This window comes from Electrophorus electricus, chromosome 12, assembly GCF_013358815.1.
Source record: "Electrophorus electricus isolate fEleEle1 chromosome 12, fEleEle1.pri, whole genome shotgun sequence".
NCBI lineage: Eukaryota > Metazoa > Chordata > Actinopteri > Gymnotiformes > Gymnotidae > Electrophorus > Electrophorus electricus.
Window position 1 is genome coordinate 7,938,491 of NC_049546.1, and position 22,926 is coordinate 7,961,416.

Sequence of the window (22,926 nt, forward strand, 5' to 3'; positions counted from 1 at the left end):
GTGACCATTTCTTAATGGGCATAAGTAAAAGTTCCACTCTATTATTTATAGCATGGTTGACACACGATAAGGTCAAATGTTAAGGTCAAGTGGATTTGAAACATGTTAGTCAATTATAGAATTATAGCAGATACCCTAATGCCTGACCTTAAATTAAAATGCTGCCTTTAACGATAGATTATAAAGGGTCTTGTCCCTTACCCAGTATATTTTAGCTGTAGTGATGTGGTAGACAAACGGTGGAAGGTTGTATAGCTGAATTAAGTTCGGTCTGAAGAGACACGTGAGACTGAGTTGCAAAACAAACCTTCTTATGCCTTGATTCTGACAAGGTGGGGAGGGGGTGTATGCTGAGTTAAATAAGATTCAATTATGCAACTCCTGTATATCTGTAACTACATATCCTATTTATTTGTGGAGTTACTGGTTTGTTGTCTTTGTTGTATGTTGGAATAATTAACATGCTCAATATGTTCAGAGCGCGCGCACACACAGAGTGTGCTCAAGATCAGGACATGTGTGAATCACAGGATGAAAGGACAAAAGTAGAAAATATTGGACGAATGTTGCTGATGTACATAAAGATTGCACTTTAGCTAGGGAATGTGAGCTACACAATGGTATTGTTAAACTGTAAAAATGTAAATAATTAATGAACTAAGGATAAACATTTGTACCTGAATTCGCATAGCAGGTAAATTAACAATATTAGCAAAGTGTAGAAGTATAATCGTAAACCGGCCTAAATGAGAATTTAAAATAAAAATAAAACCTTTTGAGATTTGTCACTTTTAAGGCAGTGTATGTCGTTTTAAGATTTAGGCTATACTTTTAGTTTCTTTGCGTAGAGCTCGGCGTGAAGGTGTCTAGTAGGCACCTTTCTCAACTACTCAACGCTTTAAAACTTTCTGGTCGAGAGAGAGAACATCATACGAAATGAAAAGAGCGAATATAATTTCAAATGATGGAAATGTTTAGCTTTCATAGAACTCTAGCTAGTAAGAAGTCAGAGAATATTTGAACTCTTTTCCTCTCTCGAAAAATCATTAAATCTGGTAATTTGGTGACGGTTTGAACCTGTTGGTGCTAGGGCACTTGCTAGGATGACTTTGAAGGCGGAGTGAGGGAGACGCCATTTTTGCTATACGGAAATAACAAGTCTCGGAAGCACACTATTTTTAAGCGCCCTAGCTTAGATGTCTTTTTCTTTAGGAATAAATAACGGATAAGGATAAATCATGAACAGCGCTGCACTTACATATAAACGTAAGTGGCCATAGATCCTGTATCCAATATGCTTTGTTTAGTTAACTCACTACATTTTAGCAGTGGTAACAATCAATTTTAATAATCTGGCTGGCTAGCTAACTAGCCTATTTCTTTTGTGCTATGTAGTGTCTGAGGCGGACATAAAAAATCTGATACGCGTGCGAACAGCGAATGCGGGACTCTTTACTAGGAGAAGAAATGCAGCTAAAACAGCATGGAGGTAACGTAAGCAGCTAGCAGTAGGCAATAATAATAATGAACCAACACCTGTCACTGACCTTTTGCTTTATTTTAGTGCAATTCTCAATGAGCTGGGGCTGGAAGACAAAGTAACAGTTGAACAGATCGCAAAGAAATGGGAAAACCTAAAGATGAAGTACAAGGTTTGTCTACCGTGGTTTCAAATTTGTATCTTGTCACTTTAGAGAATTTAGAATCAGCAAGATAAAATAAATAACAGATGTCGACTTTTTTTTTTTTTTTTTTTTTATGAAGGAAATAAAATTCCCTCCACCTGGCATGGAGGTAGTACCGAGATCCTCTCAGTGGAAATGGTTTGACCTGCTGGATGAGGCTTTAAGAGAGGAGTTTCCTGAGAGTAACTATCACTCAGTGATACCATCAGTGGGTGGTGATGATGAATGTGGACCACAAGCAAGCAAGAGGATATGTCAGGTGAAAGTAGGAGGTGACATTTTAGAATTGTTGGTGGACGACGAAGGTATGTCAAGGGTCACGGCCCCTGGATCGGCTGCATTGAAACAAGCGAGCCTGCAGGGAGATGAGACCTCCACAGTGCTGTCAGATCTGGACCATGAGAGGGCCAAACTTGCACGAGAACAACAGTTTCTGGAGAAGGAGCATGCAGAGCTGGCTCGAGAGAGACTGGTATTTGAGAGGGAGAAGGATCTGGCAGAGAGGGAAATTATGGCACTCCAGAGAGACAGGGCACAGCTAGAGAGGGACAGGGCGTCTGTGGACCGAGACAGAGCATCCCTTGATCAGGACAGAGCCCAGTTAGAAAAAGACAGAGCTGCATTAGAGAGGGACAAGGCGGCACTTCTCAGAGACAGAGACAATCTGAATGCCATGATCCAAGGTAAAAACGCCACTGGACGTAGTGTAGATACTCCACATGAGAAGAACAGGGAGAAATTAATCCTCTTAATTGAAAGATTGATAGATAAGTTTTGAAGAAAATACATTTCAGTAATATCAGTGGCCAAACTGGAATTTTTGGAACCAAATTTTAAATTTCATTTTCTAATGTATTTCACAGCAGGTTTTATAAGCCTTTTGCATCAAAAGGCTCCAGGAGCAGGGTTAGTCTTCCCTGCCTTGAGGGATGCAGTCAGGTTAAAAAAAGAAAAGGGGGCTTCTGATGCTCAAAAGTCAAACTCTAGCTTCCAAATACCCTACAAACAGGTTAGTAAGCATTACACTATGGAACAATACTATGGAACAATACCGGAATATTACTTAACTGTTTCAGATTCAGTGTTTGCATTATGTTTGCCTTATCGTATATTAGCATGGTAAACTCAGACATTTGACTGAAATAAACTACATATATTTGTGTTGATGGATGAAAGAAAATGGAGATGACCATTTTTGCATAACTTTACAAACAATAATAGCTACGTTGTGCCGGCATTAATCCTAATATTTGCTTATTTATTTGCAGGAAGTGTGTTTTAAAGAAATCGCCTTCAAATATTAGCTACATAAATACTGGCCAGCCATGTCACCTATCCTTGCATAACATTAACGGTCAGTCTATAAAGAATGGGATAGGTGTGTAAAAAAAGGGGTAACAGGTAAGTTTGGTTCCTACCGAACAAAGGATGTTGTGCAGGAAGTAACTTATTTGATCTGTTTTAGAACCACACAACGTCAGCTCAAACAGCTGAAGGAGAACTTGTAAGACATTAACTGAAGAAATTCAAGCGGTGAACATTTTGATGCTAGCACCTGCTCCAACTCTATAGGGGGTGCTAAACTCCAGCTGCCTCTTCATCTAAGTAGCTCTAGCTAGATAAGATATGGTTAGCCTTGTGCTGCTGTGCTAAGTTTGCACCTTATTTTAGAAATCTTGGAAACGTCTCACAATTCAGTTGTTTATCATCTTGTCTTAGTAAAACTACTTCGTAAAATATCTGCTTGAAACTTTTAGTTAATTAGCTAGCTATCTTAACTAACTAGCTTTAGATGCCTTGTTTGAATTAGTTTCTCGTATAATGTAGCTAGTTAGCTAATACTAACCTATCTGGCTAATGCTGGCTATAAAGTACAAAGTGATTTCAGTGATGTGCATTTGCATTGTCAAAAATATTTGAAGAATTTTACAGATTGAATTTTAAGCCTTAGTTCCCTCTTGTTTTTACTGCGTTTACTTTTATTTTGATATTACAGTAGAATTCATTAAATGCTCATTGGAATATATCACAAGGGATACTATGAGTGCAATGACATTTTATCAAACTGCTTTAATTTATTCAACTTATCAAAAAATCTAACTTCTGAGAGTCAGTATTGAGGCAGTCAGTCAGTACTCATGGCAGTGATTTCGTCTTAAGCAGCAAGCTGTGGACTGATATTGTGCTGAGAGCAACACTATTCCTGTGACCTCATGAGTGGGCAAAGATGATGAGTGCACACCTCATCCCTGTAAGTGTATGTGTCAGGCTTAGGTGAGAAGTGACATTTTAGAACTGCTGACAAACTGTGACTGAGGACCAGCAGGGGACCGAATTTGCCAAATTTGGATATTTTTTGACAAATTTGGATATAATTTTAGATTCTGTACAATGGTGCCCTGTCCTTCTCTAACTGTACTGTTAGAGAAGGACAGGGCAGCATTGTACAGAATCTAAAAATATATCCAAACTTGTCATCCATCCATCTCATAATTGAATCGAAATAAATGTTAAATACTTGTAATAACACTGATCCATATCATCTCTAAGATGTGTGTAACACTTTAGGCAGTATTGCAGCATTGAGAATTAATGGCAACTGTGAGATTCATTGTGCAATGCAGCAATTGTAAACTTAGAAAAAAAACATTTTAAGGAGTTTTTGAAAACTAAGCTTTATTGATGATAGGTCTAACTTCGATGGTAAGTGTGGTCTATTTAGATAGGAAATCACTCTATGTGGGTGGATTCTGCTGTCATTTCTTAGAATAAGGAAAAATCTGTCAGATAGCTGGTCTCCTATAGTTTTCAATGGCCGATGGCAATATTTAGAGGGCAGGCAGGCCAGTGGCCAATATATAAAACCAGTATCATTATGTTGTGTTGTTGGGTAGATTTACTCTCTGTGCATTCATTTTCTATAAAAGCAATGTATCAACTAAATAAATGGCCAAAGGAAATCAAAAAAAGTAAACAAAAAAAACCCCAGCTCTTGCTGTAAATGCAACCATTTATAAGAATGTCAATCATAAAACAGGTTACACATTCTCTTCCTAATTGCTAATTACAATTTATAGGCCTCCAGGCCCTTAATAAAGTCTTACATGAGTTTGTTGACTTCCCTTTAAATTTAGTAATCTAGTAAAGGAATTTAGTAAAGGAATCTTTAATATTAATTTTGGTATAGTACAGGACTCACCCTGAAATCCATTCTAGACTCCTTTGGCTACACACAAAATGTAATGTGGCATATTCATTACTGAAATGATACACTAGACCTAATTTTAACATTTGATGTCAACATGGATAACAGCTATAAATAATTACACAAACATATTACAAAACATTGTAACTAAGAGCCTGAAATTGATGAGGGGATATGAGAAAGTGGCAAACAATGGATATCTCAGAGTGTGAGCTTTAATAGGAGCTCTGCAGGTCTTTGATGCTCATATGAGGACTCTATAGATTGTAGCCTCCTTCAATGGTAAACACTAGAGAATGTAATTATGGGCCTGTATATTGCTAACCCACTGCATTCTATTAGCCTTGAGACTTTTAGCCATGTTATACAAGCTCAGATTTAAATACTGCTGTGGTGCACCCTGAAGTGCATGAATGCACTGTGTTGTTGAGACTCAGGTCTGAGAGCCACCTGAGCTACATGCCAATGAGTGAAATTGCTAAGTACACGGTGTACAGAACTTCAGACACGGATGGAAGTCTGAAAGTGTTGTATATACAGAATGGGCAGGATATGAACTTGAGCATATTGTCTAACAAGTTAATCATTTGTCAGGATGTGGGTGGGGGACTATTTGCAGAAGTTGATTATCAAAGGGAGGACTTGTGGGAATGTTCCTCTTAGTCTGAAAATTATCATGTTTGACAGGATTATTCTTTTTGTCTTCTGTCTATGAGTCTGTGACTTGTGTGGAGCTGGGTAATTTGATTCCATAGTATCAACAGATCTGGATAGAACAGCATGATCTATATACGCACAGGTTGGTCAATCAGATATGACTTTTCTTTTGCCGTACTCTTACACAATCTGTCACTTTCTCTTGTGGTAAATTTCATTTCTTTGGTAAGACTTGTAGATGTTGCATCTTTTATTTTCAGTGGGGCCTCATGTGGTACACAAGAGACAGAGGGACAAAAGTAAGTTTTATCTCATTGCTCCACACTAAAAGTATATATGCTTCCGATCCTTCTTCAAGGAAAGTGTACTAACAAAGATGTTCCACATACTGGAAAATGAAACTTAACTAAATCTGTCAAGCACATTATCTTGCTCAGAAATTGTACCTTTGTTGTTTTGAATGTTCTGTAATGTTTGTAATGTTATGCAGTAAAGAATGATTGTTTAGATTATTATTATTGTTGTTGTTGTTGTTATGGTTAAATAAAGTTATATATTAATTATATTACTACTGTTGTCTCTAAAACATATATTCTATTGTTTTCCAAGGAATATTGAAATCATTTTTGATGGTTTCTGCCCTAGTATTATTAACATTTCTAATTTGCAAGATCATAAAAATCCAGAATTAAAACTGGAAAATCCAGTAGGTGAGTATTAAGAACATGGGCTATCAAAATTCATATATATATATATATATATATATATATATATATATATATATATATATATATATATATATATATATATATATATATATATATATATATATATATAAGACTTGTATATAGATTTTATTACAGTTTGAAGAAGTACATCCTTATCAAACCTCCTAATTGCAAAGGAACTTAAATGAACAGTTTGGCTAAAATACCATTTACCAATGAATGAAGGGAGCAGGGGGAAGCCTCATGTAATTTGTATATTCTTCACTACTTTAATAATCATTAGCATCTTACCTTTTTAAATTTACATTTTAAATGATAAAATATATAACAAGCAAACAACCAGTCTTCTGGTCTAAATTCTACACTTTATGTGCAATTAGCCTCCATTGTTGTCCGTGGTCAGTGTGGACTCCCAGAAGCATGTCCTAAGGAACATGTTACCTTTAAGATGTCCAGTGGTGCAACAAATGTAATAGGCCCAAAGATTTGTATTGATGGAGAAATGTAAATTTTTATTTTTAAAGAAGCTGGCTCTGGTTATTTCCCAGTGACATTGTGAATAGCTTCTGCAATGAACAAAAGATGTCATGCATTAATAAGCTATTTTCAGTCATTTTATGTAATCATTAATTGACAAATTACATTTTATACTTTTAATATTACATTTTCTTTCAGGGTAATAGATGGATTGAAAAAAAAGGGGGACAAGGAATTAACATTGCTGTTGTTAATGGTAACTAGCCTAAGTCTAAGTCAAAATTCTTCAAAAATAATGTAAATTGAAGGTAAACATTCTTAATTTTGTGCAGATAAATCACTTCAGAAATTGAATTGCATCCTCTAGAGTAATATACTGTGCAAAATGAAAACTCAGGATTTTTTTTTTTTTTTCATATTTTTGGGACAAACTGGAAAGCTTATCAGTGCAGCTGCCTTTGATATGTGGAGTGGTGGTAAATAATTATTTTTCCCAGCATGTTTGCAGCTAAAGCCATATTTCTATCAATTACTGCATCATTATTAAGCCTGTTATTAAAACCTTTATTTCAATGTAAAAATGCCTGGCTCATATGTTTATCTTGATATCACAGATGTTGAGCCACTAATAGAATTTCTAAAGACAATTAAAGATGGCTCATTTGTGCTAATGGCATCCTCTGACGATCCAGCAACAAGGTCCAGTATCAGAGTCAAGGCTACAGTAAACCTATTTGTGGCTACAATGTGGTGTATTGTCAATACAGTACAACACATTCATGCTCTCAATTTGTTACTAATACAATAGAGATGCTTGTTTGTTCAATTGTACAATAGACTTAATGATGAGGCACGGACACTTATCACTGAGCTTGGCAGTTCATATATATCAGTTCTGGAGTTCAGAAATAACTGGCTCTTTGTTGGAGGAAAAGGAATCAAGAACATAAAGCCTTTGGAACAGGTAAAGTAAAAACTATCCCATGACATCTTGTTTATTCACTCGCATGCCTGAATCTTGTGAACAGAAGATTCAAGGATTTTGAATCCATTGACCTTTTTTCTTTCAGCATATAAAGAATGATAAGGCATTTAACAAATATGATGACTGGCCAGAAATGCTAGAAATGGGGGGCTACATACCCTACAGCAAAGATTAACCAAGACCAGAAAATCGTATTAGTTTTTGGCTGGTGTAGTTTATTCTCTCTCCTTCAACAGCAGACTTGTTATACTTCTATATGATAGTCTAGGGGTTATCAAAACGTACTAATGTACTGAAATTATTATTTTTTCTTTATTTTGTGGCATTCTCTGATTAACAGTCACATGCTTTGAACATTTATTTATACTGTATATTTTTGAGAAGTTGTTAAAATTATATAAAATGAAAACAGCTTTTTAAAGATGAAATCTATGAATTAAGAAATATATAAATGTAAATAATGTCTGTTAAAAAAAAACATTAGAGCCATTCAAAATGTAATATCTTATTTAATTTTTTGTGTGTGGCTAATATTCAATGGAAAAAAGGTTTGGGCAATTCCCTTCAAGTATTTTATCACAAATAAAATGAGAGAAATCAAATTCAAAATATTTAATAAGATCTATCTTACTAAACATTTTTGCCATAATTTTAAAAAGATGTTGATAGAAAACCATTTGTAATTTATTTTGAATTTATCCTAATTTTTTGCAAATATTTGTAATTATTCTTTACAGATATATACCTTTTGGTTTTTCTTTGTAAAAGAAAGTACAAAGAATCGTTCTTTTTTCTAGCTAACTTCCACATTCACAACAGTAAATTCAGTAACAAACGACCTCTTAATATTTGAGCAAAAAATTAAATAATATCTACCTAATATATCCATCTCAACCAATACTAAAGCCCTTAAGACTCTTGTCTTTAATTGCAAACTACGCTGCAAATGAATTGCCCCAGTGGGGGGCAATAATGATAATAAACTGAAATCTTATTTCCATTTCAACCTGTAGCATTTTTTATGTTGTTTCCTGTTTCTGTTATTGTTTTTGTCTGTTTTTTCATAATTGTACATTTCTGTGCGCACATATATTTATATTACTTTGTCTTACACTCTGTTGTTGCACTACTTCAAAACAAAAGTAAAAAAAAGTAAATAATAAAATAAGCCCAACGATCTCTCTATCATCCACTCAATGCTGATTGCAAAACTACGGCAAATGCCCCGCCCACCCAGAATGAGAGACAGAGTCCCAGAATGCACAGCGTGAAGTCATGGACCAAAATGGTAAGCAACAAGCAAGCTAATAAAACAAGCTGCTTTTTAAAAAGGTTGTATGTTTCAAATTGTCCATATATTCTCTTTTTAGTTGTATCTGAGCCCTGTAGCAATCAGGATTCTACTTTAACTTTTTTATTTGTGATATGTCCAGCTATTTTATCTTATCGAATGGTGGCTAGCTGACCAGCTAGCTAACTATCTTTTCTAAGTAGCGAAGCGCGCCATACACATACAGTTCGTTAGGAAGCGAGCCTTATGTAGTTAGCATAGCTGACGTTAGCTAATGGGAATGTGTTCACAAATATGTCTGAATACACGTTCAGAGAACTCAGTGAACAGCTTGAGGCAGTTAGCTATCTTTGCTCTTTGCACAGTTATGTTTTTGAAAAGTCCAGTGGTTTGCCCGTACCTTGCTAAAGCTAGCTAACTAGCTAGCTGTTCTACATAGTTAGGTTAGATAGCTAGTTAGCGGTATAGGAAAAGTAGGATACCTCTTCTGTCATTCGTTATCAGTGACATGTTGTAGTTAGCCATTCTAAACATTATCGTTTTTGTTGAGTGAAATATTACTATTTGTATTTAAGATAATATGTTGGTCAAAATGTTTAGCTGTGAGATTAATTCACACCCGATATGAGTCCACGTTTCATATTTTTTCTCTTATTTAGTTAATTAGTTTTCAGCTCTGGTTGTAACATTTAATGTGCGACCTAATTAATTAAACCTAATTAATTCTTCATATGGAATCATTGTGTTTTTTTCCTAGACAGTGTTCAGATTGTCCTGATTGTAAACATGTAATCAGCTATATTGTAAGGGAATCAGTACCATTGTGCTCTAGTGATGAATATGTCTGTATAGTGGACAGTGATCTTCAGGGAACGGATAGCTCAGGGACTCTTGGAGGTCCTGACGTTCGCCGGCGGATTCCCATCAAGTTACTGTCCAAACAGACTGTAAGAAGCAAGCCCATTGCCCGGACACAGCGTCCAACCCCCAGACTGCCCTCCAATGGTCAAAGTGATGACGGTAGGCATTAAGTATGTCCACATGTCTGATCAAAGATGGTTTTAGTAAGAGATTTAATTTTCTATAAGCATTTCATTCTTTCAGGGAGAAAGCAGACTTTAGTTTTTGCTGTAAATGTGTCATGAGGCCGCATCTAAAAGGTGACTTGTGTGATTTCTAGAGCCTTTCATCTGCAAGCAGGAGGAGAGGTTTGAGTGCAAATCTGGAGATGCCTATGGAAGTCAGCGAAGGTTTCCCCAACCCTTATTTTGGGACTACAAGGTATTTAAGGTTCTGGGGATGTTACCAATATCCTCTTGGTGAAAGGGCATACCAGCCTTTCTGTTCATCACCTGGGTGTGAAAGGACCTCCTGTTCTTTCTTTTTAGCTGAACTATTTTTATTTTCACAGTTGAACTTGGTTGGAGAGAAAGATGACACGCCAGTTCATTTCTGTGACAAGTGTGGCCTGCCCATAAAGATATATGGCCGAATGGTAAAAACATTCTGTGTGTATTTTTAAGCATGCTTAATGCCAGTTGCTAATTTGCCTTTACTGATTTGCATTGAGTTATCTCGTATATAATTTCTTTAAACAATTATTTGGTTTAATGACAATTAAAAGCCCCTGTCTTTTTTCAACATTTATATATATTTCTTTTATTAGTCTCTTCATTTCTAATAATTTGAAATATTGCTGCCTCCATCCTGTTTAAACAGATCCCCTGCAAGCATGTGTTTTGCTATGATTGTGCCGTGCTTTATGAGAAGAAAAGTGACAAGATGTGCCCAGGGTAAGTCCTTTCCTGGAACCATTTAAAAAGATTGCTGTTTACATTAATGCAGCATACTGTTATTTATATGTTGGTGTGAAATAATTCTCCTATTTCCAGTATTATTGTAAATAATATAACAATTGTTTTTCACTAAATGGTGGCATGTCATTGCTAATTTTATATTGCCATAAGATTTTTCTGAGTAGTTTTCTATGATGTTTTGCAATAAATACTGATGTATTATCAGTATTTACATGACTGCGTATCAGCTCCACTTCCTGTACTAAATTCTAAGTTCAGTTTGTCCCTGTACAGCTGCACAGACCCGGTCCAGCGCATCGAGCAGTGTCAGCGTGGTTCTCTCTTCATGTGCAGCATCGTGCAGGGCTGCAAGCGCACCTACCTCTCTCAGCGGGACCTACAGGCCCACATCAACCACCGCCACATGAGGGCAGGCAAGCCTGGAGCTTCGCGCCCTGAGCCTGCTCACCAGGCCCCGACTCCTTCTACAGCCTCCGACCCACCAGACCGCTTCCGCCTACCACCGCCACCCCACCTGCCCAAGGCCCACACTCTGATCCCTCCCCCACTGCAGGCTCACGAGCCCTATGGGCAGCCACCCTCAGCCTCACCCTCTGCTGCCGAGCTGGGGCCTTCATCTAGAGCTCTACCACCAGAGACTTTCCGCATAGCCACCGTGACCACACGCAAGCACAGCAACCTCATCACTGTGCCCATCCAAGATGACTCGGGGAGCTCTGGCCCCTCTCCACGTGAGGCTCTCCCACAGACTCCCCCTGGGCCGCCGCCACCACACCACCATCCTGGGGACTACCCAGGTCAGTCTGTGGTGTCCCATCCTCATCACATCATGCCCCCACCTCAGCAGCAACATTATGGGCCTCCCCCACCTCCACCTCCCCCTCTTAGCCACCCCATGCAGCACCCTCCCCAGGCCTCAGCTGCTCCCCACATGGTCTACAACCAAGCGCCTCCAATGTCCACTGCTCCCCCTCCCATCACCCCGCCACCTGGACACATCATTAACCAGCTGCCCCCATTCATGAATCACCCTCTTCCTGGTCCTCTCCCTCAGCATGGGGGTCCTCCAGTTAGTGGACCACCTCCACATCACTATAACCCTAACTCCATGCCACAGGACCAGGGCACCCTCAGCCCACCCTTTACTCAGCCTGGAGGTTTGAGTCCAGGCATGTGGCCTGCTCCACGAGGCCCTCACCCTCCTCGCATGCAGGGGCCTCCTCCCCAAGGTCAGATGCCCCACCACCCAGAGCAGGCCCGTTATAGACCATACTACCAATAACACTTGGTTTGTGTCAGTATGAGACAGTTTGAACAATGACATCACTGATAATTTTAGTCATATCAGTACAAAGGCAGAGCTGCGTGTATGTGTCTGTAATAACATGATTCACCCGTTACTGTTTTGTAAGCTTATTGGGTATTCTGTCTTATAACAGATAAATAAATGTGTAATTGTAAGTTTTGGAAGAAGAAACAATGGTGCAGTGCAGTCGTGTTATCCTACTGAGGACATCTTTTTAGCTTGAACAGTTTTCTTAACCCAAGAACATTTTAAACATTTTAAAAAAATCTTGTACCCATCGACTGCAATAAATGACACTTCAACAGGTGAATGTTTTTACTTAATGTTGTATCGTTCTTTTTTTTTTTTCTTTTTTTTTCCTTCACTGGTTGGGCCCAGTTTGTCTGCTCAGTTGTTTCACTGATCCTTTTTGGCTTCCTCAAGTTGTATTGCCACACAAAAGGGTAAAAATGTAAGCATTTACTGTTCTTCGGGACCAAAATATTGAGACATTTTTAAATGTTGGTTGAATAATTAATTTATACCTGTTCTGTGATTCATGCACAGAGTACAAATATTTTAATAGACCCTATCAGATGTGTTAAATCACCTCTTTAGACTGTCATTCCACTATATGTAGGTGTAGTCTTGGTAGGACATATTAATACACATTTTAATTACCATGCAGGTGTGAGATTTATTAATTAGCTAGTGAGTTCAGTCAGAAGTTTCAGAGTGTGATGAACACATTGAGTGGGACTGTGGCTTGAATAGAGATGTATTCTTGCACTGGTGCTGGTTTGGTTTGTCCACAGGGGGATGCTGCTTGCAACATGTCCATGCCACTATTTCGCACACAAATATACACGTTAAACAATAAATATTTTGAACTACAACATTGTAGTTCATTTGTATGCCATTTATTGTGTTCTCTGTATGAGATGTATTTCTCTGGGAAAGTATGAATGGAGTTGAGTGACAACATACTAGCAAAAATAATTGTAGGGATTGTAAAGATGTAACCCTTTTAAAAGAGATGCAACTCATGTCCCAGTAGCCTTTTTAAAAGTAAAAACATAGTAACCTAATGTTTAGAAACTAATTCTCTTGCATGCGCCAATATTGGTAATGACATTTAAATTAAAGAATGTACAGGCTCCTAAAAGGAATGCATTTAAAGACTTTTTATCTAACAAAGTAGCCTAAATGTTGACCATGTTACTTCGCAGTGTTGGCTTTAAACACTTTCTCTCAGATTTGGGAAGCTGGATGTTTATGCACACTTCTCTCTCTTTACATTTCATATAAACTAACCTGGCATGAAAAGAAGTAACGCGTCAAGCAACGGTTCTATGTTGACTTCGTCCCCGTACACGAGCAGGTCCATGCAGATTACTTTCAAAGGAGGGGTGTAGCGGAGCCATTTTAGCCATTCAAACTTATCAGAGGAGCAGTGGGACTCGACGCGGCTGCCTCCGGCGTCCACTTCTAAGTAGAAGCATGGTAAAATCCATGTACTTTTGGAGTACACATATGCATGGATTTTAACCATTCACATATTTAGGCTTTTGCATAATTGGATACACGTTCTGGCTGAAATGTTATGAGCCATGGATTTACTAGTGAAATGGATTTGGTTTGGAATACTTTTTCGCCTTCCGATGTTTGGATGCTTCGATTTACACTTTTCGGAAACACTTCAGCCTGGAGCAACTCTATTAAATATCTCTCTTGGACCAGGATGGAATTACAAAATTGACAGAAGACTTACACCAAAATCAATCAGACACTATGTCAAGATTAAGAGAAGTGATGGGGTAGTTTATCTCGCTCGTAAAGTTGACTGTTCACGTTCAACAAGATACCCATTACCACTGTCTTTGCGAATTTCATCATTATTATCTAAAAACTTTGTCTTGATTCATTTCAGTACATATGTACATGGCCAGAACTGTTTTATCAAATACAAAAGAAAGAATCTAAAACATAAACTAGACGCCTTCATTTATCTCCATTCTGGATATGGGGCGTGCTTAACCTCGGGCATGCTACCTATAAGCATTTATGAACATTTACCGGTGTTTACACGGGAATCGCAAATACTCCGATCGATTTGCAAGGAGATAGACGAGAATGAAGAAAATGTCAGCAGTTCAGCTTCAGCCACTGAACAGTGTTTGCCTCGGGATGCAAGTTCACTCTGCACTGTACCTAGTTCTCAAGACAGCGTAATATTTGTGCAAGTTAAATGGCAATTTAGTCCAAAACATAGTCAGGGTTTGCCAGTGAAGAGTGAACAGTGGTTGCGGGACCCATGGGTTAAACGTAATAAAAGAAACGTGAATTCCCCTCCACAGTTTCAGCTGCCCAATTACCAGGTTTCGATACCCGAGAACGAGCCGTCTGCAACCAGGGTGATTACGCTGAAAGCATTCGATCCAGACGACGGTGATGCAGGTATAATAGAATATGGCATGGAAGCTATTTTTGACAGCAGATCTAACGATTATTTTAAAATAAATCCTGAAACCGGCGGAATTACAACTCTACAGCCTTTAGACAGGGAAATTAAAGACACCCATGTCTTCAAAGTTATGGCCACTGACAAGGGGACTCCAAAGAGGTCTGCAACAGCTTATCTCACAATCACGGTCAGTGACAGGAATGACCACAGGCCAGTATTTGAACAAACTGAATATAGGGTTAGCATTCGAGAAAATGTGGAGGCAGGTTTTGAAGTGATAACAATCCGGGCTGTTGATGGAGATGCTCCTTCAAATGCCAATATGATATATAGGATTGTTAATGAGGCTGAGGTGAATTCAGGATTTGAAATTGATCCAAAGAATGGCTTGGTTAAAATCAGAATTCGTCCAGACAGAGAAATTCAGTCTCACTACCAAGTGTTAGTGGAGGCTAACGACCAAGGAAAAGAGCCCAGTCCACTCTCTGCTACAGCAACCGTGCACATAACTGTCGAGGATGAGAATGATAACTTCCCTCAGTTCAGTGAGAAAAGATACGTTGTCCAGATTCTTGAGAATGTACTTGTCAACTCAAAGGTAGCTCAGGTGAAGGCCAAAGACAAAGATGCCGGAAATAATGCCAAAGTACATTACAGCATCATAAGTGGGAATGTGAAAGGCCAATTCTACATTCATAGCCCCACAGGTGTCATTGATGTCATCAGCCCTCTGGATTATGAGATGATCAGGGAGTATAATTTGCGTATTAAAGCACAAGATGGTGGTAGGCCACCCCTCATTAATGGCACAGGTATGGTCACTGTGCAGGTGGTGGATGTGAATGACAATGCCCCTATGTTTGTCAGCACTCCTTTTCAAGCCTCAGTCCTGGAGAATGTTCCTATCGGTCACTCAGTGATTCACATTCAAGCGATTGATGCAGATTCAGGGGACAATGCTCGCTTGGAGTACAGGCTCACAGACTCATCATCTGGCTTTCCCTTTGTCATCAACAATAGTACAGGTTGGATTACAGTCAGCATAGAGCTCGATAGAGAGACCAGTGAGTTTTACACTTTTGGTGTGGAGGCAATCGACCATGGGGTTCCTTTGATGTCATCCTCAGCAAGTGTGAGTGTAATAGTGTTGGATGTGAATGACAATGCCCCCACATTCATGCAGAAACTTTACAACCTGAAGATCAATGAGGATGCTGCAGTGGGAGTCAGTGTGCTCACGGTCACAGCTGTTGACAGGGATGTGCACAGTGTGGTGACCTACCAGATATCCAGTGGGAACACACGGAATCGGTTTGCCATCACCAGTCAAAGTGGTGGAGGGCTCATTACTTTAGCCTTACCGCTGGACTATAAACAGGAACGCCAATACATCCTCACAGTAACAGCCTCGGACGGCACACGCTTTGACACAGCGCAGGTTTTCATTAACATCACAGACACAAACACCCATCGGCCTGTGTTTCAGAGTGCCAACTATCAGGTGTCACTGAATGAAGACAGACCCGTGGGTTCAACTGTAGTGGTGATCAGTGCTACAGATGAAGACACTGGAGAGAATGCACGCATTACTTACATGATGGAAGACAATGTCCCACAGTTCAAGATCCACCCTGACACAGGTGCCATCACCACTCAGATCGAGATTGACTATGAAGACCAAGCCTCTTACACATTGGCCATCATTGCACGTGACAATGGCGTCCCACAGAAGTCTGACACCACTTATGTAGAGATTATAGTCCTCGACGCCAATGACAATGCACCCCAGTTTTTGAGGGATATCTACCAAGGTACTGTGCTTGAGGATGCACCTGTGTACACAAGTGTACTTCAGGTTGCTGCATCAGACAGAGATTCAGGGTCCAATGGCAGGGTGAGTTATACATTTCATGGAGGTGATGATGGCGAGGGTGATTTCTTTATTGAGCCTTACTCAGGCATAATCAGAACTGCCAGGAAACTTGATAGGGAGAACGTAGCCACATACAACCTCAAGGCTTTTGTGGTGGACAGAGGAGTTCCCCCTCTGAAAGCAGCAGTAGATGTTCAGGTGACAGTTCTAGACATTAATGACAATGCTCCTGTGTTTGAAAAGGATGAGTTGTACATCTTTGTGGAGGAGAACAGCGCTGTGGGTGCCACTCTGGCTCGCGTGAGTGCCACAGATCCTGATGAGGGAAACAATGCCCAGATCCTGTACCAGATTGTTGAGGGCAATGTTCCTGAAGTCTTCCAACTGGACATCTTCAATGGGGATCTGATTGCTCTCACTGACCTGGACTATGAGGCTAAGATGGAATATGTGATTGTAGTCCAGGCCACCTCTGCCCCACTGGTCAGTCGGGCCATTGTACATATTCGCCTCATGGATGTGAATGATAACCATCCAGTTTTGCAGGATTTTGAGATCATTTTTAACAACTATGTCACTAACAAGTCCAACAGCTTCCCTGTAGGTGTCATTGGGAAGGTGCCTGCCCGTGACCCAGATGTATCCGATAAGCTTGTCTACACATTTGTGGAGGGCAACGAGCTCCATTTGTTGATTCTGAACCAGGATACAGGAGAGCTAAAGCTTAGCCAGGACCTGAACAACAACAGACCGCTGGAAGCCACCATGAGAGTCACTGTGTCAGGTAGGCCACTCATGCCTTCTGGAGTTGCCATATAAAATCTCTGAGAGTATAATTTAATAACTTTAATGTTTTAGATCCAGTATGAGTACAGTTATGTATCAATCATTTTGCAACACATCAGATTTTTAGCTAGATTTAGTGTTGGTCAATGGTATTTATTGTTAGATCAGCTGAGTCAAGTTGTATGATCATTTTTGCTTGGAACAAGGACTAAGACTCACACCTGTGTTTTGTTATTAATAATAGGGTCTACTCTATCAGATATTATCCAGCCAACCCTTTGTACTTTGGAAATGGTATATTTTAAAATGCCTTTGAGTTTAACCTGCTGTAATAAGCACATGAAATGGAAGACAATTAAACTTATTATTGTCACACTTGTTATTTTTTAGTTGCTTTTTTATGATGCATTTAGCCTGTGATTCACAAATTAAGATACATAAAGTAAGATCAGTTTTCTGATCTGTATAAAAAGATCAGATAAGTATATGGATAAAAGTTTATGTCTGAATGTATCTTTTCACTGTCTGATGAAGGGCTATATGCCAACCTCTTCATGTTCTTCCTCATTTAATATGGTTTTTCAGCATGACCACCTCTTGTCTTATTAAAAAAAAAATGTATCCAACCCAAGTGAATGTGTCCATGGTAACAATTAGCATGCTGTGGTTGTTTCATTTATTGCAGTTTTTGGCCATTCTTGTGCAGATTTATGATTGACTGTAACGTAATTAAACCATAGAGAGAGTCGAGTGGTCATACTGAGGCTTATTTCAGGATTGACTGACTGAAATATTTTTCATGTTTCTCGAATCAGGGTTTTATTTTTTTACACAAACTTCATCACACACATACTCACAGCACTCTCATGTTCCTGAGCTGGATAGAACTGCTGAATTAACCGTTAAGCATATTCTTTAATATTTGTCTGAAGCTATGAGGCTGTGTTGACAATATGCCAAGCCTGTTAAATGGGTTTTGCTGCTCTCTGATGATCAGGAATTGTTTCTGGTCATTAGTACAGACCTGCTTGGTAAGAAGGGCCCACTATGGCCACATGGTTCCCATTCCAAGCTGCAGCAAATGAGTCAGTGAATCTGTGCGAATGTGTCCTGGACGTGCTGCCAACCTTTATTTGATTTGAGCAAATTAGCCAAGGCATGCGCCACTGCTTAGCACAAACAGACAGAGAAGCCTTTTGCTATTTATACAGTCCTCTGTTGTGGGGGAGAGAACACAGTTTGTGTAGGCTTCCAGTCTAAAGGTTAATATTCTACACCTATCACATACATTAGACCATAAGTGTTCTATACCTACCACTTACACGAGATAATAAATGTTCTACACTTATCACTTACAGTACATCATAATTGTTCTCTACCTATTACTTTCACTAGACCATAAGTGTTCCACACCCAGAACAGTAACACCAAACATTTTTGTTGCAAAAAAAAAAATAATTAAAAAGATCATCAAATTGTGAGTTGATTTTGTTTGTGTATCATGAACCAATTAGTTAATATGCACAAACAACTGAACAAATTAAATAAGTGCTTAATAAATTGTGTCCATGTCTACTCTATAATTGTGTCACAGTGTCCGTGTCTACTGCTAATAGTTTTAAATAAGTGATGAACTGAATCTAGTGTGTTAGGGCAGTTAGAATTTGGTAACACTGCCTTATGATATTTGAGTACTATTATCAACTGTATGCATTTTATCGTGGATCAGAACTTAGCATGTCATTGCTTAGACATTATGAAAAAGGGGGAAAGCTCCTTATCATAAATCAGCACTTGTTTCAGATTCTTTTTGAGTGTGCGTTTCAGCCCTTATTGTTCTGAGCCTTTTGCATTAGCAGGATACTCAGTGGACGTGCTGTTTTTGTGGCTAGCACACAGGGTCTCCCAGTGCACATTTAGGGGACCTATCTGGTCTTGGCCGCATGCTACAGCATGGGCCTGCACATTGCTTTTGTGTGCACTGTAAAGAATAAATAAATAAGACAAAATCATTAACTTGTATGGTAAAATGTAGCTTCTGTCATAAGAGACCGAGGTAGGTCAGTGTATGATAGTTGCTTAGCGATAGTTTCCCTTTTTCTCAAGAACAGAAAACATGCAGCAGACATTGTCATGGTAATCCTTCCACCCAGATCCCTGAAAGTTCTCAGACCAGTTGGCCGTTGCCACCCGGGCCTTCGTCTTTGTTTGTTTCTAGCTCTGAGGGCCTCAGATGAAGTGTTCCCATGCAGAGAAAGGGCGCTGAGGAGAGAGAGAGAGAGGAGAGTGGGTGGTGCTGGTCATATTCACTGAACTGGCCGCTGGATGCAGATGGGTTGGCGCTCTGATCTTACACATGGTGCGTTCCTCAGAGTGGTGATGCCTAAACCTGTGCCGTTAGCCCAAGAGTGACTTTAACAATAAAGATATTATGGACTTTGAATGCATTTTCTTAGTTTTGATCTTAGACATACCCACAGACAAACACAAACACACACACATTGCACTCAGTGACCCCATGCAAAGACTGCTTCTGGTAACTTAACATAATTTTACTCTGCTCAGGGATGCGTACTGCACATGCCAGTAGACAGGGGATGACTTCATAAGGCTTATCTTGAATGCTGCATTTTTGGGTTGTAGTTAATGTCTGACTGAGTGTGCCTGAAACAAAAACCAAACATATGTGCTTCATTTTTCTGCTGAGGTTGGACTAGGTGTTGGAGATGGTTCGCCTTTTATTACTCCTGGCCTGTTCATCCTTATCTGGTGGCCTTTTGATGTATTTATTCATGTGTTCTTTCTCTAAGTAGAGTGGTCAGGTTTTAACTGCTCATTTGGTTGCTGAAGTAAAGCATGTGACTTGAGGCATGTGTGTATTTACTTTTCTTATCATTATTTCCTAAAGATCTAATATCTAATACACTGAATTATTTGTTTGTTCTCTTTTGCTGTCAGTTTCTTGGAAACTCTAAAGAAATAATGTAAGGAATTCCTAAATCTTTCACTTTAAAATCCAGCAGTGATCGAACCTCTTGGCTCTGTTAGCATCAGGCCAGTTTAATGTCGCATCAGTTGCCAGTAAAGCTTCAGTTTAGCAATCCATTCCTCTGCTGGGCTCCTGGGTAATGGCCTCAGAGCATCCCTCTTGGTTTCCTCTCTGGCTGTCCCTCCATCATCAGAAGGCAGCTTGACGAGGAGAATTTGAGAAGTTCTGGCTCCTGTTTGGTGTTGGCATGGTGACCAAGTATTGTGAAGCTCTCAGGCATTCTGTAGGGGGTGCGGGGGGTCTTGAGCACGGGCCTCTTTTGTGAAGAGGGATGAGAAGGGAGGGGGTTGTGATGGAGGCAAGAAGGGGTTTCTTACACAAGGACGGGGGAAGCCATTGTCCCCATGCAGATTTCTGTCAAGGAAGACAAAGCTGTTTGTGTGTTGAGAACTTCAAGAAAGAAGAGTGCTGAATGGGGCGAGTGTTTCTATCTCCCTTGGTGTCTGTGCTAGTGGATCTGAGAACAGTCACTGATCGGGCACTCATCCTTCTTCCACCAGCTCGCCTTTATCTACACATTGGTGCACATTTGGTGATGTCATGCATTTATATACGCTGCATGGAAAACATACCATTTTCCTTCCACAACTTTTTTTTGTGTGTGTATCATCAGCCCATGGTTGAACCCATGGTTGCCACTGTTCTGTCAGAACTTCGCTTAAATGCCGTCTAACCATTGTACTATGTCTATTCTTAATTTCTGCATTAAATACAAAGACAAAAAAATCTAAAGGGTCTTTGGAGGATCTCTCTATGGACTGCATCTCTACAAAAGCCAAAGGGCTTACGTTCTCTTTTTTGTTAAAACCTGAACCGCACATTCCACTTCTAGAACAAATGGTGCATTCCATGTTGCTTTAATGCTATGCTCCTGATAATTGATTTTTTTTGTCATTTTAATTCCAGTGTCATAGTAGGCAGCATGACCTAAGTCTTCCATCAAACGCTAATGCTGCCTGATCAGAAATGCATTTAGTTTTGCCTGATCCTCCAGCCAGTATGAATTCTCATGCAGTCCACAGGCTAAGGCTCACATAAAGGAGGATCAATACAGCCTCCAGACTAATGTTTTTCAGCACTTTGAAGCACAAGTGTGTACATCTGATGTTTGTTCAAAACAGTTACCTGGAAAAGATGGCAAGTAAGATATTTTTTTTGGCATTGAGCTAATTGGCCAAATTATTACATCACCTAAATAAGATCTAGCCATTTCAATTATTTAAATCACAAACAGTTCATCCAATTAGACACTTCGCTTGTCGTAATCATAAATATTAATACTTGAATTTCATACATACTAGTTCCATCTCATTACTATGGGCTTTGACTGATGCTGGTTTTACTGCAATGAACATACTCAGAAATTCCCATAAACAGCAAAACCCATAGGAGGTGTGAGTCCTCTGAGTGTTGCATGCTCCAGCTTCTCACTGGGTATGCAGATTGCCAGTCTTTCACTGCTGATGTTAACAACATCCATAAAACATTCATGAGGGCAGTGCGGAGAGGTATAGCCTCTATTATGAAGCACCTCTGTGAGAGGAGCTTCTTTGAGTGGACCTTTACCACATTCCACAAAAGCCATGTCAAGAATAAAATTGGTCTTTAATGCACCTGAAAAATGAATGTAACCCATGTGAGTAAAGGACACATGGGGGAAGACAAATAGAAACATGACTGATGTCAGACAAGCCAGCAGAATTTCAAGAATCAAAGCCAAGCTAAGGTGGCTTTCTAGCAGAGTTTTGATATGACTAACAATGGTACAGAAATATTTAAAGAATACACTTTAAATCGTCTATTTACTAGTTGCATTTTGTATGTGTTTATAGTCACTTGGCATAAAATGTTCAGATGATTACAGCCAGTACCTGACCAATTAAAAAATTCCTTTTACTACAAATTTGGCAAGCTTTAAAGGAGCTGTTTTTGTCCTTGGTCTCTGCCAATCTGTGTGGGCAGGTTGATCCTCTCTTTAAAACCTAGGTCTGAGATCTCTGAGGGTTTTTGGCCCACCCGCACCAGAGTGCTCACTGATGGGCCCCACTCTCAGCTGAGCTCATTGTATTATGGAGGCCAACTGGCTCACAGCCACACATATTTAGGTCCGCTTTCAACCGTTGTGTCCTGACCGCTGGCAAAGGACAGGGACATGTGTCTTGGTATAAGTTAACTGCTCTTGGCTTGACATATAACTGCCCATCAGGTCTTGGAATTTGTATGTTTGATGATTTTCAATAGCATAGCCAATTGTGTTTTCCTGAGAGTTGATTAAATATGAATTTGTTACTGGTATGTGTGCATATGCTGTATTTTGCAGCATTGTTCACTTGTCAGGTTGTCTTGTTTCCTTAAGTTCAATCCATTTTCTCACTCCATTTTTTGAACAAAAACTAGTTGTTCATCCACCAAATGAGCCCAGCTGCACCATTAAAACACAGGTGTGTGATTCAGTTAGTTTTTCTCTAAACTGTGTTTTGAAGCATTGTTGGGAGCTTCTATTTTCAGACTTCTAATTTGATTCTTGCTTTGTCCCTTTTGCAGTTCAGAGTTGTCTTGGGAGCCAGTACTGAAAGATTCTGTTTAGTGTGACTGAATGACACCCTCTGGGAATGTGCGGAAAA

At 39.4% G+C, this 22,926-nt stretch overlaps 4 protein-coding genes across 8 annotated transcripts in view; all 4 read left to right on the forward strand.

The window, feature by feature from the left end:
- The first annotated feature begins 1,166 nt into the window (after positions 1 to 1,166).
- Positions 1,167 to 5,447, forward strand: zgc:171459 (uncharacterized protein LOC562056 homolog). Of its 3 annotated transcripts, XM_027013935.2 has the most exons (6): positions 1,167 to 1,266; positions 1,396 to 1,489; positions 1,565 to 1,652; positions 1,765 to 2,368; positions 2,549 to 2,694; positions 2,954 to 5,447. In XM_027013935.2, the coding sequence occupies exons 1-6, from the start codon at positions 1,239 to 1,241 to the stop codon at positions 2,987 to 2,989; spliced, it is 996 nt and encodes a 331-aa protein (XP_026869736.2). In that variant the 5' UTR covers positions 1,167 to 1,238; the 3' UTR covers positions 2,990 to 5,447. The 3 variants fall into 3 exon arrangements, with proteins under 3 accessions (XP_026869736.2, XP_026869735.2, XP_026869737.2); XM_027013934.2 differs by having other exon boundaries at positions 2,549 to 5,447; XM_027013936.2 differs by having other exon boundaries at positions 1,765 to 5,447.
- Positions 5,083 to 7,912, forward strand: zgc:101783 (uncharacterized protein LOC447883 homolog). Its single transcript, XM_035532358.1, has 7 exons — positions 5,083 to 5,098; positions 6,656 to 6,779; positions 6,959 to 7,011; positions 7,181 to 7,228; positions 7,367 to 7,451; positions 7,590 to 7,716; positions 7,823 to 7,912. The coding sequence occupies exons 1-7, from the start codon at positions 5,083 to 5,085 to the stop codon at positions 7,910 to 7,912; spliced, it is 543 nt and encodes a 180-aa protein (XP_035388251.1).
- Positions 7,913 to 8,998: 1,086 nt separating this feature from the next.
- LOC113579742 (E3 ubiquitin-protein ligase Hakai) lies at positions 8,999 to 13,044 on the forward strand. Of its 2 annotated transcripts, none has more exons than XM_027013884.2 (6): positions 8,999 to 9,025; positions 9,881 to 10,048; positions 10,209 to 10,309; positions 10,440 to 10,523; positions 10,748 to 10,821; positions 11,104 to 13,044. In XM_027013884.2, the coding sequence occupies exons 1-6, from the start codon at positions 9,013 to 9,015 to the stop codon at positions 12,125 to 12,127; spliced, it is 1,464 nt and encodes a 487-aa protein (XP_026869685.1). In that variant the 5' UTR covers positions 8,999 to 9,012; the 3' UTR covers positions 12,128 to 13,044. The 2 variants fall into 2 exon arrangements, with proteins under 2 accessions (XP_026869685.1, XP_026869686.1); XM_027013885.2 differs by having other exon boundaries at positions 11,119 to 13,044.
- Positions 13,045 to 13,589: 545 nt separating this feature from the next.
- The window catches only part of celsr1b (cadherin EGF LAG seven-pass G-type receptor 1b), a 41,933-nt gene continuing 32,596 nt past the window's right edge, over positions 13,590 to 22,926 (forward strand). For both annotated transcript variants that reach the window (XM_035532435.1, XM_035532436.1), the window contains exon 1: positions 13,590 to 17,251. In XM_035532435.1, coding sequence (XP_035388328.1) covers positions 13,741 to 17,251 — 3,511 coding nt within the window. In that variant the 5' untranslated portion in view covers positions 13,590 to 13,740. The remainder of the gene's footprint in view (positions 17,252 to 22,926) is intronic.

Bases quoted from the DNA above. Each gene is read 5' to 3' on its own strand.
- zgc:171459 (XM_027013934.2), top strand. From the start codon at position 1,239: ATGAACAGCGCTGCACTTACATATAAAC. The intron at 1,653-1,764 runs GTTTGTCTACCG...TTTTTTATGAAG, and splicing joins ACCTAAAGATGAAGTACAAG to GAAATAAAATTCCCTCCACC. The intron at 2,369-2,548 runs GTAAAAACGCCA...TGTATTTCACAG, and splicing joins TCTGAATGCCATGATCCAAG to CAGGTTTTATAAGCCTTTTG.
- zgc:101783 (XM_035532358.1), top strand. The intron at 6,780-6,958 runs GTAAATTTTTAT...TCAGGGTAATAG, and splicing joins ATTTGTATTGATGGAGAAAT to ATGGATTGAAAAAAAAGGGG. The intron at 7,229-7,366 runs GTAAATAATTAT...TTGATATCACAG, and splicing joins CTTTGATATGTGGAGTGGTG to ATGTTGAGCCACTAATAGAA.
- LOC113579742 (XM_027013884.2), top strand. The intron at 10,310-10,439 runs GTATTTAAGGTT...TTATTTTCACAG, and splicing joins CCTTATTTTGGGACTACAAG to TTGAACTTGGTTGGAGAGAA. The intron at 10,822-11,103 runs GTAAGTCCTTTC...TTCTAAGTTCAG, and splicing joins AGTGACAAGATGTGCCCAGG to TTTGTCCCTGTACAGCTGCA.